This window comes from Drosophila guanche, unplaced genomic scaffold (genome assembly GCF_900245975.1).
Source record: "Drosophila guanche unplaced genomic scaffold, DGUA_6, whole genome shotgun sequence".
NCBI lineage: Eukaryota > Metazoa > Arthropoda > Insecta > Diptera > Drosophilidae > Drosophila > Drosophila guanche.
The window spans coordinates 3,090,733-3,103,387 of NW_022995748.1; the positions used below are offsets into that span (position 1 = coordinate 3,090,733).

At 45.8% G+C, this 12,655-nt stretch overlaps 8 protein-coding genes across 8 annotated transcripts; 3 read left to right on the forward strand and 5 right to left on the reverse strand.

Moving 5' to 3' along the window:
• Positions 1-12: 12 nt before the first annotated feature.
• Positions 13-12,494, reverse strand: LOC117584685 (histone H3.3A). Its single transcript, XM_034273714.1, has 3 exons — positions 12,485-12,494; positions 409-698; positions 13-331 (listed from the first exon to the last, which is right to left on the reverse strand). The coding sequence occupies exons 2-3, from the start codon at positions 688-690 to the stop codon at positions 203-205; spliced, it is 411 nt and encodes a 136-aa protein (XP_034129605.1). The 5' UTR covers positions 691-698; positions 12,485-12,494; the 3' UTR covers positions 13-202.
• Positions 1,123-1,905, forward strand: LOC117584688 (gametocyte-specific factor 1). The gene is made up of 2 exons (XM_034273717.1): positions 1,123-1,223; positions 1,284-1,905. The coding sequence occupies exon 2, from the start codon at positions 1,292-1,294 to the stop codon at positions 1,559-1,561; it is 270 nt and encodes an 89-aa protein (XP_034129608.1). The 5' UTR covers positions 1,123-1,223; positions 1,284-1,291; the 3' UTR covers positions 1,562-1,905.
• Positions 1,886-3,557, reverse strand: LOC117584676 (UDP-galactose transporter senju). The gene is made up of 3 exons (XM_034273706.1): positions 3,290-3,557; positions 3,106-3,223; positions 1,886-3,042 (listed from the first exon to the last, which is right to left on the reverse strand). Exons 1-3 carry the CDS (start codon positions 3,372-3,374, stop codon positions 2,073-2,075), a joined length of 1,173 nt encoding a protein of 390 aa, XP_034129597.1. The 5' UTR covers positions 3,375-3,557; the 3' UTR covers positions 1,886-2,072.
• Positions 3,989-5,398, forward strand: LOC117584679 (eukaryotic translation initiation factor 3 subunit H). Its single transcript, XM_034273708.1, has 3 exons — positions 3,989-4,110; positions 4,304-4,981; positions 5,046-5,398. The coding sequence occupies exons 1-3, from the start codon at positions 4,033-4,035 to the stop codon at positions 5,301-5,303; spliced, it is 1,014 nt and encodes a 337-aa protein (XP_034129599.1). The 5' UTR covers positions 3,989-4,032; the 3' UTR covers positions 5,304-5,398.
• On the forward strand, positions 5,648-8,247 carry LOC117584675 (serine/threonine-protein phosphatase 6 regulatory ankyrin repeat subunit A). The gene is made up of 3 exons (XM_034273705.1): positions 5,648-5,961; positions 6,483-7,718; positions 7,778-8,247. The coding sequence occupies exons 1-3, from the start codon at positions 5,742-5,744 to the stop codon at positions 8,140-8,142; spliced, it is 1,821 nt and encodes a 606-aa protein (XP_034129596.1). The 5' UTR covers positions 5,648-5,741; the 3' UTR covers positions 8,143-8,247.
• Positions 8,116-9,473, reverse strand: LOC117584684 (ankyrin repeat domain-containing protein 39). Its single transcript, XM_034273713.1, has 3 exons — positions 9,332-9,473; positions 9,072-9,278; positions 8,116-9,012 (listed from the first exon to the last, which is right to left on the reverse strand). The coding sequence occupies exons 1-3, from the start codon at positions 9,432-9,434 to the stop codon at positions 8,777-8,779; spliced, it is 546 nt and encodes a 181-aa protein (XP_034129604.1). The 5' UTR covers positions 9,435-9,473; the 3' UTR covers positions 8,116-8,776.
• LOC117584686 lies at positions 9,524-9,976 on the reverse strand. Its single transcript, XM_034273715.1, has one exon. It carries the CDS (start codon positions 9,948-9,950, stop codon positions 9,546-9,548), a length of 405 nt encoding a protein of 134 aa, XP_034129606.1. The 5' UTR covers positions 9,951-9,976; the 3' UTR covers positions 9,524-9,545.
• On the reverse strand, positions 10,081-11,786 carry LOC117584687. Its single transcript, XM_034273716.1, has 3 exons — positions 11,625-11,786; positions 10,444-10,547; positions 10,081-10,383 (listed from the first exon to the last, which is right to left on the reverse strand). The coding sequence occupies exons 1-3, from the start codon at positions 11,704-11,706 to the stop codon at positions 10,186-10,188; spliced, it is 384 nt and encodes a 127-aa protein (XP_034129607.1). The 5' UTR covers positions 11,707-11,786; the 3' UTR covers positions 10,081-10,185.
• Positions 12,495-12,655: the final 161 nt, after the last annotated feature.

Genomic DNA, 12,655 nt, shown 5'->3' on the forward strand with positions numbered 1-12,655 from the left:
AACTGATTTTTATTTGGAGCAGTTTTTCTCAAAAAAAAAAGTGAATTTCTCTTTATTACTCCTTCCGATCTTTACTTATAGAGAAGTATTGACATACATATTATTAGACAAAATTAAATAACTATTATGCGGCATCGGTGGCCGTGGACGCCAGGGTTGCGCCACCACCGCATTTATTAATCCAAAATGGCGGATGACGCATTTAGGCGCGCTCGCCACGGATTCGACGGGCCAGCTGGATATCTTTTGGCATGATTGTAACTCGCTTGGCGTGGATGGCGCACAAGTTGGTGTCTTCGAACAAGCCCACCAAGTACGCTTCGGAAGCCTCCTGCAATTGCGAATGGAGGTGTTACATGCATGATTTCTTGAGGTCCCAAACCCAAACCCGGGCAGACATTTGCTTACCTGCAAAGCGCCAATCGCAGCCGACTGGAAACGCAAATCTGTCTTGAAATCCTGGGCTATTTCACGCACCAAGCGCTGGAATGGAAGCTTGCGAATGAGCAGCTCTGTGCTCTTCTGGTAGCGACGGATCTCACGCAGCGCCACTGTACCTGGGCGGTAGCGATGAGGCTTCTTCACGCCGCCAGTAGATGGGGCGGATTTGCGGGCAGCCTTGGTGGCCAGCTGCTTGCGTGGAGCCTTTCCGCCAGTGGATTTACGAGCTGTCTGCTTTGTACGAGCCATATTAAATTAAACTATCAAAATTGTGATTGTAGTTGCAAATGATGTTGAAATTTTTTCTAGATTATTGATGGAAAACAGTCAGTGTGACCGCAGCTTTATTGATTTAATATACCGTACGACCCTCAAAAATATACCTTATAATTTTCAAAATATACCTCTAGTCTAAAATCAATTTAATATTACTAGCTGGTTGGGATTCTCAGCACTAAAACTATAATATAATCAAATTGATGAATACATTTTACACAAGATTGGGGATAAGGGTTAAGGTAAAAGATATATAGTAACTGCACATCTGGTACGTGTAGTTTGTGCTTTTGGTGGAATTATGAAGAGATATTGTATGTGCTTTTACCTACCTATAAAACAAATCTAAGGACCCAAAGTCCTAAACCAACAGAAAATTAATGTTTATTCTTAGAGTCCCATTAATGTTTCAGCAAGTAACGGCAAAAGCATCGAGTACTGTCGATAACAATGCTCATTCCGTACTGTCATCTCTATCTCAATTATAGCGGCACTTTCAATTTTAGGTAAGATAAATATTTTATCTATTAGTTTCGGCAATTACTTTATATTTTTGGAACTTTCAGTGTTTAAAATGTCTAACTATTCATTTGGCACTTGCCCATATAATAAAGAACATCGCATCATGCTATTCCGCATGCCGGGCCATATTGTCAAATGTATGAAAAACTACCGTGGGCCGCCCCTGCAAACTTGCAAATATAATGCCATACACCGCGTGCTCGACATGGAAGAGCACCTGAAAGAATGTGAGGACTACCACAAGTTTACTGAGAATAATTCGTTTCAAATGGCGCTTTCGGTGCGCGCACAACCCATTATTTACGACGAAGATGCTGTATAAGGCACTATGTTTGAATCAACATTGACTTTACTTACGACCATGTACATACATCTTCATACGTAGTGGATGTACGCCCTGCAGAGCAATACATCATTATTGTTATACCTTTAATCTTGCTATAATTTTCCGTACTATGTGTACGGATATTGTTATTAATTCATCATTAATCCGTTGAAACTATCGAAGAACAGCTAATGTGTACCCATACTTTTTCACCCAAAGAAAAAAATAACATACTGTGTATGTTTGCTTCGCCATATTCGAAAATAAAATTACGATTTAAAATTATTTGTTTATTATGAAACTTACTCAATAAAGCAAATGTTTTGGTATTTACAAGCACAGACATTCGTCTGTCCGTCGTTGATTGAATCTGCATTGATTGCACAAAGCCTAGAGTCAAATGCATGCTCGCGTCTTTTCAAAACAGTTAGAGGCACTTTTCCACAAGAAGCACAGTTAGATGAGGATATTTACAATTTAAACCTATGTCTAGGACTAGCTACTAGCACTACACCATGTCCATTTCCAGATCGCTGTCACCCTCCTCGTCGAGGAGCTTTCGTTTGTCATAGGCTGTAGACTTGGAGGATGCCTCGCTCAGACTGGACAATGGACGCACCTTGCCCAGATTGACAACTGGACTTTGGGTATACAAATAGATGGCATAGGAGACGACCGCTATGGCCAGCGCGGTGTTCATGTAGATGGGTATGGAGAACAGAAAATAGCACAGCACAGCCGTGAAGAGCAGCTCCAGGGCACTGGCAAAAGTCTTTAGAATTGAGTTCATGTACTTCAGGAAGAAGCTGGTGACAATCCCAATGGCTGCATTATTCACAATGATGATGATGACACTGAAGCGCATAATGGCGCCCAAATTTTGTGGGCTGAAGGCGTCCAGCAGCTCGCCACGCAGCAGAAGGATGCCCGCATTGCAAACAATCGAGTCAAGGTACATGAACACATTCTGCACGAAGATGTTGACATCTGCACCCTTGTCCTTGAGTAGGTATTCGTTGTAGACACCCGCAAGGCAGGAGAATATCGTCTGGGCCAGGATGAATACAGCACTAAGGCTGAAATCAAAGCCAGACATGTTTTTGCCATGCACTTGGTGATGCTCAGCGGTGTGATTGCCGTTGGATGGTATGGGCTGGATGGCCGCAGACTCGCTGTCGTCGTTGGCATCGCTGTAAAAGCCGCTGAAATCAACCTGCTTGAGCATGCAGCCGAGGGTGAGCAGTATCAGCGATATCCATTGGCGTTGAGATAAATACTTCTTGAATATGATTTGAAAGAGAATGCCCGTGACGACAACGCGCAGCTGCAGCAGTAGATAATACGTGGTGGGATCGAACGTGGCTAGGTTGACGAAAGCGAGATTGTTGTAGAGGCAGTATAGGAATGCGGGCACCATGTACAAGGCCAGCACATTCCTGTCTTTGTGCACATCGCGCACCAGAGAACGCAGATTGTTGCTGTGGGGAGAAAAACACGATAAATTGATGCTGGCTTCCAGCCTCTTATCGCACGGTACTCACTCTCTGCAATACAGGCATGTGGACACTATCAATTTGAACACTTCCGTCAATAGCACAACGGTTACAGTGTTATAGCCATACGAGTTGTTGGACTCTTGGGATGCTGTGACAAAGATTCCTGGGAAAGAGAGATGCTGAAACTTAACCGAGGATTTTGGCTGAGATGTGCAATTGGGCCACGTACCCTGTCCTATGAAAAGTGACATATACAGCAGAAATATGATGAAAGTAAGTCGGGTGGGGAACAATTCACGCCAATTAGTGGACATCTTTGTCGTCTTGGGCTTGCCAGCGTTGCGTTGCTAATTACTACTGACTTCAGAACAGAACGCTTCGGTTCTTAGCTTCAAGTGGACGGACGCCCGCAGCTGCTATCAGCAGCGCTTCGTGACAAGCGTAGCACTTTTGATTATTAGGAAGTAAATTTTTTTTTTTGTGTGAGATAAACAACTTAAGAAATAGGGCTGCAAAACCACCGATGACCATCGATGAGTTTGTTAGACTATCGATATATCGTTTGAAAAATTAGAGCTCTTTTCCTTCCAAATTTCAAGAGTATCATGAACTAAATGTCTCTGGTCCTCGTATATATATTTTATTTAACTTTAATATCAGCAACATTTTCTGCTCCTGGGAGCCATTTAAATCTACTCGACAACATATAAGAAGCATAATTTATTTACTGAGTTTTGGGCGGTCCATCCAAGACTTTCATACACACACTCGCTATTCCAGTTCACCAGTTTGCTTGTGTGTACACAAAGTCACCCCATTTAAAGCTAAATTTAATATTAATAGTACTGTTAACCGCACTTGATGAACTTGATGAGCTCTTGGTGAACCGAAAGAGTCGACGGACCGAACCGAAAGTATCGATGGTGCTATCAATTTTTCTGCCATCCCTGGAAAGTTCTTTTTCGCTTCAAAATGGCAAATCGTGGTGGTCGTCATGCTCGCACAGAGGATTCAGATAATACCATAAACTATGTGCAATGCGACGGTTTGGTGAGTTATAAACAAACCTAAAACTCTGCGGACATGTTTGTCTGTGAAGTGGCCCAGAAACGCGCATAAGGAAACGCCAAATTCGATGCCACGCGCTGGCCAAACATGTGCATGTGTGTGCGCGTTTCTGTGTGTGTGTGTGTCATGACAAATGCATGGATTTGTGAATTAATAAGCGAAATGCTCTCCACAGGCCGTCATGAAAATGGTGAAGCACTGCCATGAGGAGTCCAGCAACATGGATCTGGCCCAGGGCGCCCTGCTCGGCTTGGTGGTGGACAAGTGCCTGGAGATCACCAACTGCTTCCCGTTCCCCAAGAGCGGCGACGAGACAATGGACGAGGAGATGTACCAGCTGACCGTGATGCGTCGCTTGCGCCGCGTGAACGTGGATCACTTGCATGTGGGCTGGTATCAGAGCTCCGACGTGGGCAACAGCCTGTCGCTTGCTCTGCTCGAGTCCCAGTATCACTATCAGACCAGCATCGAGGAGTCTGTGGTCGTGGTCTACGATACGCAGAAGTCCGCCCGCGGCTTCCTCTGCCTGAAGGCCTACCGCCTGACACCTCAGGCCATACAGATGTACAAGGACGGCGATTTTACTCCCGAGGCATTCCGTACACTAAAAGTGGGCTACGAGAGTCTGTTTGCAGAGATTCCAATCGTGATCAAGAACTCGCCATTGACTAACATCATGATGAGCGAGCTATTTGAGTTGCTGCCCGAAGACAAGGGGCACAACTTCTTGGATCTGGGCACCGCCTCTGTGCTGGAGAATCACATGCGAAGCTTGATTGAGCGCGTCGATGAACTGTACCAGGAAGCAGTGCGCTATAACAAGTATCAGCAAGTGGTGTTCAAGCAGGATTCGGTAAGGAATTTAACCAGCAAAAAACCAGAGGGGCAGGCATTAATATTTGTACTTTGTGTTCCAGGACAAAAACCGTGCTCTGGCCAAGCTAGCCGCTGAGAACGCTGTGCGCACCTCGAAGGGTGAGCCGACGGTGGCCGAGGAGGAGGTCATCAAACAGTTCCGCCCCATGCCCGTACCGGCCAGGCTTACGGCCACAATCACCTCTGGACAGATCAACACACACTCTCAGCACATTGCCCAATTCTGCTCTCAGTCGCTGGCCAAACTCTTCATCACCGAATCGCTGCAGAACGCCAAGGAAGCCAAGGAAATCAAGTAGATTAAAATACGTTTTAGACACAAAGCGAGCCGAGGCATCCTCTAGAGATGTATGCATACACTACTGATGACCAAAATAAATCCATAAACGATTCAGCATTGTATCTGCGTGGAAGCGAAGCACAGCTGAGTTCTATTTTGGGCTCTTTGGTGCTCTCCCATGGCAAATGTTATGGGGGTGTGTTTGCGTTGCGGCTGCCCTCACTTGGTCCTCGCTCGTGCGCACTTGGATTGTTTGGATTTTTAGTTTTTCGTGCGAGTTTCCGGGGGAGTGTTGCAGCCGCTGACGACGGGAAACGCACTTTTCACACATACACACGGCAGCTTCTTTTGGTTTGTTCTTTTTGTTAGCTTTTTATTGCGATTCGCTCAGCTCAGCCGCTTTAAATTAGTTTATAACAAATAACAACCACTAATCCCACTAACAACCAATGGCAATATGCTGTCCTACGACATCAACGAGCGGCTGCTGAGTGCCGTCCAAAGCGGAGACATTGAGCAAGCCCTCAGCTGCATCATGCACGGGGCTCAGGCCTCGTATGTATCGCCAAACTGTGGACGCACGGCCGTCGGCACCGCCGCTCTGCTGGGCGATGCCGAGCTGCTGGAGCTTCTGGTGCAGTCCTGCGAGCAGCCGGAACTGGATGTGTTCCGTCAGAGTGAGTTTTGTGACCCCGCCATGAACTTGTCCTCAGGTAAACAGCTGGCCCAACACAGAAAATCGATATGATAACCTCAGTTTAGGCCACCGAAAGATAGGGATGATTGGTAAAATATCCAGCTGCTCCCTCCTCACATTAGTGGTAGGCGCAAGCAGCTAGCCCTGCTGTTTTTTTCAGCTACCAAAGTTCGCTGGTTAGTGTGGCAGAGCGCTTACCATTGACCCACATGCAATAGGGCGACCCAACTCATTTCAGATGTTAAACGAATTGCATGTGCAGCGCAAAGAAGTACACGAAATGAAATGATTCGAACCAAACCGGTTCTCTAGCCGCACCACACCTCAGATAAGAAAAGAACAGAATAGCTGACGTGTTGGACAGCGTCAGTTACCCAATTGAAAATGCTAGACATAGTAGGCGCCTTACGTTAGGAATAACAGGTAGAGGAATTGACAGGAAGTGACAGCAATAAGACAATTCAGTGTTCAGTCGCTCAAACAATTGTTTCGCTATTGCAGCACATACTGATAGCCTGGAGATCGAGAGCACACCCGAAGGTATGGATAAGCTTGAGTGGGTGGACGAGTTTGAGTGCTGCGCGGAGAACACTGGACAGCCGACTGCTGGTGCCGGTGGCGAGGACAGTCTGTTGTATCAGTATTATGCCAAGACCTTGGAGAGCATGGGAGAGTTTGTGGCCCAATGCTGCGCCAGTTGCCGCGAGCAGGATCCACATCTATGCGATGCCTGCCTTACCTCACCCCTGCACTATGCAGCCTTCTGGGGGCACGATGAGTGCGTCCGAATACTGTTGGAGCACAATGCGCCCATCAATGTGGTAAATAGCGATGGCTATGGCCCACTGCATTTGGGTGCCGGATTCCCCAAGGTCACCCGACTACTGATCCAGCACGGAGCTCCGGTCAATGCCAAGACCCTGAGCGACGGCAAGACAGCCCTCCACTTGGCCATCGAGAGCAAGTCGAAGGAGTCTGCCCAGCTGCTGCTCCAGACGAACATCAACATCAACGAAACCGACGACTTGGGCGAGACGCCCCTGATGACTGCGATTGCCTGCAGCATGACGGTACTGGCCAAAGAAATGCTCGAGCGGGGCGCCCATATCAATATTCAGGACAAGGAGAACCAAACGGCTCTGATGCTCGCTGTCAGGGGTCGCCACACGGACATGGCAAAGCTTCTCCTCGAGCGTGGAGCTCGGCGTCTGGCCTCACAGCATCTCCTGCACCTCGCCGTTGGACACAACAATCGGAAGCTGGTGGAGATTCTGCTGCAGTATGGAGACAGTCTCTCTGTGCGGGACAGCGACAACCACACACCCATCATGGTGGCCATCTACAATCAGCAGCCAGAGATGCTGGGCTATCTGCTGGACGTGGCCGAGCAGCAGCGTCGTCAGGGCCTGTACATGAATGCGCAAGACGAGGGCTTGATCCTATTCGCCGTGCAGCATGCCCTCCACGTAGACGATCTGCGGGGTGTCCTTAGAGTGCTGTTGTCCAGGCTGTCCAGCGCCCGTTCAGATCTTTATGGATCGTGTGCTCCGACCATAGTCTGCGGTCTTATCTACTGCCAGACTCCGCTGTCGCGAGCCATCAACCTGCACCGTCTGGACCTAGCCGAGCTGCTCATCCTGGAGGGCTGCAATCTGGCACAGATTTGCCCGGACCATGTGGTCAGCGAACTGCGTTCGAACTGCTCTCAAAGGAGCGTGGCCTTTGGTCGATTGCTGTGTAAGTTTCGATCTGACGCACAATTTTGTTCCGTTTCCAAAACCTTTGTCTTCCCCTAGACAACGCCGGTTTCCAGCTGCCACCATTCAAGAAGCGGTTGGCAGCCAACAATTGGGCCGCGTCACGACAGCAACTCGAAAGGGAAATGTTCCTGCATGCAAATAGCCCGCGCTCCCTGAAGTCCACCGCTCGTCTGGTGATTCGCAAAAATATTCTTCGGAATCTGCAAGTGCAGCACTCCCTGGAACAGAAATATCTGCCGAAACCGCATCGATCCACCCTCGGACTAATCATCGACGAGTTTGATATACCAGAGATATTGAAGAAATATCTCAGCGACTTTGAAGAGTTGCCCAAGGTGTGGTCCATAGAGGCGGATCGCGAACCCATGCGCGTCTACAGATCGCCCGAGTCGTGGGATTAAGAATTTATTCAGATTATATAGGTTTTAAATATGTGGGGGTATATGGTATGTAGCTTTTAGTTTCGTATATTGGCCAATATATTTATGGTAAGGCCCATCTCTGAATGTCTATATTTGTGAATAGGAGAGTGTTAGGGTTATTCCATATTCCATATTCCAATCCGAGTTCGATCAGAGATACCAACACAATCCTTGCACAACTCTAATGTGATATTAATTTCTTACAATGTATTACATATTTGGAACTGTGTCTCCCCCACACGAATGCTCTCGCTACTTGCATCTGTTTGGGAGACATGAACTAAATTACTTTGCACAGACATGTGTATATTTGTAGTCTTTATGTAGATATTTATATGGGTTATTTATTTGACTATGCCAAAGTTAAGATTACTTTTCGCCCACATACAATCTATTGTATCTCTGACGGAACGTAACTCAAGAGGGTATATTACACATGCAATTTGTAAATTAGAATTTTAGATATCGGATGCAATTTTAGAAAAAAAGATACATACATGTTGACTTTCTTAATAAACAATACAGAGTTTTAAAGAAATATTTCACTTTTTTGTTCTTAGATTAAAAAGAAAACGACATTGTAAACGACAATTTGTATGCAGAATGACGCCCCTTAGGGCTTTAGCAGTAGCTTAAAGTCGTCATTCGCATTCTCCATGATGTACTCAAATGCAAATTTATCCTTCTTGTCCTTGAGCTGTTTCAGTGTTGGCTCCTGCTCCAGTAGGTAGCGACAAACCTCCAGGTGGCCACGCAATGCTGCACGATGTAGCGAGCTCTGCCCGCACTCATCCTGCAGCAGGAGATTAGCCTTGTGTTCCGTCAAGAGCTTCACTATATCCAGATGACCTGTGGGCATGCAATTAGAGGTATTATAAAAGATAATTAATGCGAATAAAAATGTATACCCATCATGGCTGCCCGATGAAGTGCTGTGGCACCAGCCTTGGTCGCCGCATTCACATCCACTTTGCCCTCGTCAATGAGGAGCTTGCAGATTTGTGCGTTGCCACTGCGTGCCGCATAATGCAGAGCCGTATAGTCACAGTCATCTCTCGCCATGGCCTGGCCCTTCCTGATGAAATCCCTTACACGATCTACCTCATTATAGATGGCTATGGGGAGAAGGTGTAAGTAATGGGATTATGGGATTACAAACATCTCTTACCTGCATTCCATATGCCCCGATCAAAGTCCATGTCGCTAAGCGTCTGCTGTGCCGGCTGCGTTTGCTTGTGGCATCTGCAGTTGTCGGCACTGTGCTGATCCATTTTTGCTTAATCCTTTCGAGAGTGTATTCAGTTTCGATGTGAAATTCCTTGTTTATGTGATTTGCTTGAATGATTGTGGATTGTGACGACTTGTGGTGAAATGGGCAATGTTTAGACCTCACGTTGCATGGTCCAGCAGATCTCGGCCTCACCGCAACTGCAGACGACTTTGTAGCTTAGCTGGGCCAACGTATTTAACATAACCATGGGTGGCACTGCCACCATAATACCATTCACACACTGCTTGACGCCGCTGTCGAAGCGCTTAGACAGAGCCTGTACCTCGGCCTGGTTCAAACCGAATATGGTACAGGTGTAGTCGTGGAGCGAGCCCTTGACGGTGATGTAGACAAAAGTGCCCTCCGATTGGAGTATGGGAACTGGAATGGTCACAACATTGGCGGGACAAGCGGCAGCGGCAACAGCAGCAGCGGCGTTCAACGATGTGGTCGATGACGCAGCAGGACACTCGCAGTTCAAATTCGACTCCTTTGCCGTGGGCTGGCTGTCACTCATAGTTTTCGTTTGGGTCTTGGATTGGTTAAGTCACTTTTTCACTCACTTATTGTGGTGCGGAAGGCTCCAGAATGTGTTGTGGATTAAGTTTCCCTACGTTGCTATAGTTTTCTTCACATGCATATACTCATACACGCACACAAGAACGGTCACAGGCACGCACACACAATATTATACAACTATTTTAAACTTTTTTCTGATTTTTTGAGATTGTTTGTTGGGGAAATGATTGTGCTTATTCGGGCGAATCCACCTTGTGATAGTTGCCTAAGCTGGCTGCCTCCCGGCCAATATTTGACAGATTTTCGCGCACTACCGACTCTGCCTCCAAGGGTTCTGGTTCGTCAAACTCCTTGCGCATTGTCCACATATATTCGTTGTAGTCCTGTTTCACGGCTGTCGACGAGCTGGCCACAACGCGAAATCCCAATATCTGCAAATAAATTGCAAACATGAGTTGTGCGTCAGCTTTGTTCCCACTTATTTTACTCACTTCTAGCGCCGATAAAATGCGACAAGGATGTACTAAGTAGACGATGGTGGACTCATCACTGTAACCGCCGCACGAGAATTTGTTCAACTGCTCGATGTCGTCAGCTGTAAGGTATGGGTTCAAGTGATTAGTTTGGTTTATTTTCTGTGGAAATCGCTTTCCTTTTCGTTTATCATGAAGGGAGCTATGTTTAAACAGAACAAACAAAAGATAACACTGCCCGAACAGCACCAGATGACGTCAGCGCAGGGCCGCCGGACAGGTCTGTGTCGTTGGGTGTGTGAGTGCGCTAATTAAGCAAAAAGCCAAAATGTACTGTTCGACTCAAATTATCAGAAAAATTGTGCTATTTCATTCCAAGTTCTTGGAATATTGTAAAGTGTATTGACTTCTGCTATGCAGGCTATGCTTTAAATACCAAAAAGTAATATGCCGATATACATTTGCGTTGTATGTTTTATCAGATATGTAAATACAGATGTACATACATATGAATACAGTAACTGCAAATGCGTTCTCTGAGATGTGAACTGAACGGCACAACAAAACGAAATTGACAACGAGAGAAGTACGTGGAGAGTGGAGCTTCCAACAGTGGCGGTCGTAAAAAGAGGGAGGGTGAGATTGGGCGGTGCCAATGGCATGCAATTAAGGCACATCTGTTTATTTGTTGTGGCAATTATAAGTAAGGTATAGTGAGTGTGTATCTATGGACGTAAAATAAAAAATCTGTTTTTAAATCTGCTTTTAACAAGCTTATGCTAAAATACACAATAAATTGTAAAGTAATGGGTTGCGTAAAAAAATCCAGGTTGTAGTTTATATGCACGTTTAGCTGAGACAAAATCACCTGAGCAGAATAGGCTGCACCACAGCTCTGGCATGCGTACATATTTGTTGGACCGTCAGTGTTTGTTCATTCAAAAAAGTTTTGGTTGTAGTGTAATGTGGAAATAACCGTAACTAGCGCTTTAAGCTTGCGACTTCTACTTGTGTGCGTATATATATATGTAGATATGTATGCATATGTTTATCTGTTTGCCAAGCAATCTCTAAATGAATTGTGTCACAATAAAAAAATGCACAAAACAGCTCAAAATAAAACAATACGAAATTGTTGCCAAATCGAAAAAGGGAAATCTACTACTTGAACTGAACTGAATAGCCGTGGCTGGGTTTACCTTTCAATCCAGAGACAAGCACACGCCATGGATATTTGTGACTGTAGGAGGCTAGATTGCCGCGTATGATAATGTACGGCATTTGGTATGCTTTTTCTATTTAATTAGCGCGGGCGGAGTCGAAGTCAGAGAGTCCGAAAATTGGTAAAAATCAAATGCAAGCACGGGAAAGAATTAGGTACCCAGACGACGACAAAAGCTCGCTTTTCTATCTGAAGGTTGGCTCACAACTAAACCCGAAATTGGTTTTGACGTGTTGAAGAGGTTTTTCCAATGCCAACGACGAATCGCTGTCTGCGTCTCTGCTCTTTTTTTTATGATATTAATAGACGTCGCGCTGCTTAGGCTGAAATGGTTAGCAGCGTTTTATTGGATTAGGCTGTACGAGTAATGTGTGCAGATACCGAATGACAGTGACGCATAGGACCCACCCAAGTGTGCGGTCCCAGGATAATAATTAACATACATATAGACACTTTGACCCCACGACCAGTTGCATGCCACGCTTTGGCCAGGAGCTATAATTACACTGACCACCACCGATTCGGGAAAGTTAATGAGTATTTCCGTGGTACCGACCAAAAATAACAAAACTTTCCTCCATAAGCCGGTCAACAACTACTATTGTGGCTAGGAGAGGGCTCCTTACACACACAGCCACCTACACAAAAGCTTTTGCTCCCATCCCCCATTTCTGAGAGTGGTGTCCTTTGCGTGTTTTGGGCCCACAAATTTGAGTAAATTATGATCAAATTTCTAACTAAATAAACGCGCAAGTATAAACGAGTTTTATGCCACACAGCTGTCGCAAAAAAGGTGCTGCTATGATGTCATTTGTATTTAATAGTCTCCCCTTTGCCTTTTATAAAATGTTTTCTCGTACTAGTTTTTGAGGAGCTCCACATCACTTTAACTCACGATTTGTTAACTTACATTCACTTAGTACCTGGTCCACTGAATATGTGATTGTTGTCACCTGTTTTTAACAACAAAACCAAAAAAACTCCAACAATTTTCACAATCTGAGACAG

Excerpts from the sequence above, each read along its gene's own strand:
- LOC117584685 (XM_034273714.1), bottom strand. The coding sequence starts at position 690 with ATGGCTCGTACAAAGCAGACAGCTCGTAAATCCACTGGCGGAAAGGCT. Across the intron at positions 332-408 it reads CTGCGATTGGCGCTTTGCAG|GAGGCTTCCGAAGCGTACTT; the intron begins GTAAGCAAATGT and ends TCGCAATTGCAG.
- LOC117584688 (XM_034273717.1), top strand. The coding sequence starts at position 1,292 with ATGTCTAACTATTCATTTGGCACTTGCCCATATAATAAAGAACATCGC.
- LOC117584676 (XM_034273706.1), bottom strand. The coding sequence starts at position 3,374 with ATGTCCACTAATTGGCGTGAATTGTTCCCCACCCGACTTACTTTCATC. Across the intron at positions 3,224-3,289 it reads GTCACTTTTCATAGGACAGG|GAATCTTTGTCACAGCATCC; the intron begins GTACGTGGCCCA and ends TCTCTTTCCCAG. Across the intron at positions 3,043-3,105 it reads ACATGCCTGTATTGCAGAGA|CAACAATCTGCGTTCTCTGG; the intron begins GTGAGTACCGTG and ends TTCTCCCCACAG.
- LOC117584679 (XM_034273708.1), top strand. The coding sequence starts at position 4,033 with ATGGCAAATCGTGGTGGTCGTCATGCTCGCACAGAGGATTCAGATAAT. Across the intron at positions 4,111-4,303 it reads ATGTGCAATGCGACGGTTTG|GCCGTCATGAAAATGGTGAA; the intron begins GTGAGTTATAAA and ends TGCTCTCCACAG. Across the intron at positions 4,982-5,045 it reads TGGTGTTCAAGCAGGATTCG|GACAAAAACCGTGCTCTGGC; the intron begins GTAAGGAATTTA and ends TTTGTGTTCCAG.
- LOC117584675 (XM_034273705.1), top strand. The coding sequence starts at position 5,742 with ATGCTGTCCTACGACATCAACGAGCGGCTGCTGAGTGCCGTCCAAAGC. Across the intron at positions 5,962-6,482 it reads ACTGGATGTGTTCCGTCAGA|CACATACTGATAGCCTGGAG; the intron begins GTGAGTTTTGTG and ends TCGCTATTGCAG. Across the intron at positions 7,719-7,777 it reads GGCCTTTGGTCGATTGCTGT|ACAACGCCGGTTTCCAGCTG; the intron begins GTAAGTTTCGAT and ends GTCTTCCCCTAG.
- LOC117584684 (XM_034273713.1), bottom strand. The coding sequence starts at position 9,434 with ATGGATCAGCACAGTGCCGACAACTGCAGATGCCACAAGCAAACGCAG. Across the intron at positions 9,279-9,331 it reads TCGGGGCATATGGAATGCAG|CCATCTATAATGAGGTAGAT; the intron begins GTAAGAGATGTT and ends TTCTCCCCATAG. Across the intron at positions 9,013-9,071 it reads TCATCGGGCAGCCATGATGG|GTCATCTGGATATAGTGAAG; the intron begins GTATACATTTTT and ends GCATGCCCACAG.
- LOC117584686 (XM_034273715.1), bottom strand. The coding sequence starts at position 9,950 with ATGAGTGACAGCCAGCCCACGGCAAAGGAGTCGAATTTGAACTGCGAG.
- LOC117584687 (XM_034273716.1), bottom strand. The coding sequence starts at position 11,706 with ATGCCGTACATTATCATACGCGGCAATCTAGCCTCCTACAGTCACAAA. Across the intron at positions 10,548-11,624 it reads GCTTGTCTCTGGATTGAAAG|CTGACGACATCGAGCAGTTG; the intron begins GTAAACCCAGCC and ends CATACCTTACAG. Across the intron at positions 10,384-10,443 it reads GCATTTTATCGGCGCTAGAA|ATATTGGGATTTCGCGTTGT; the intron begins GTGAGTAAAATA and ends ATTTATTTGCAG.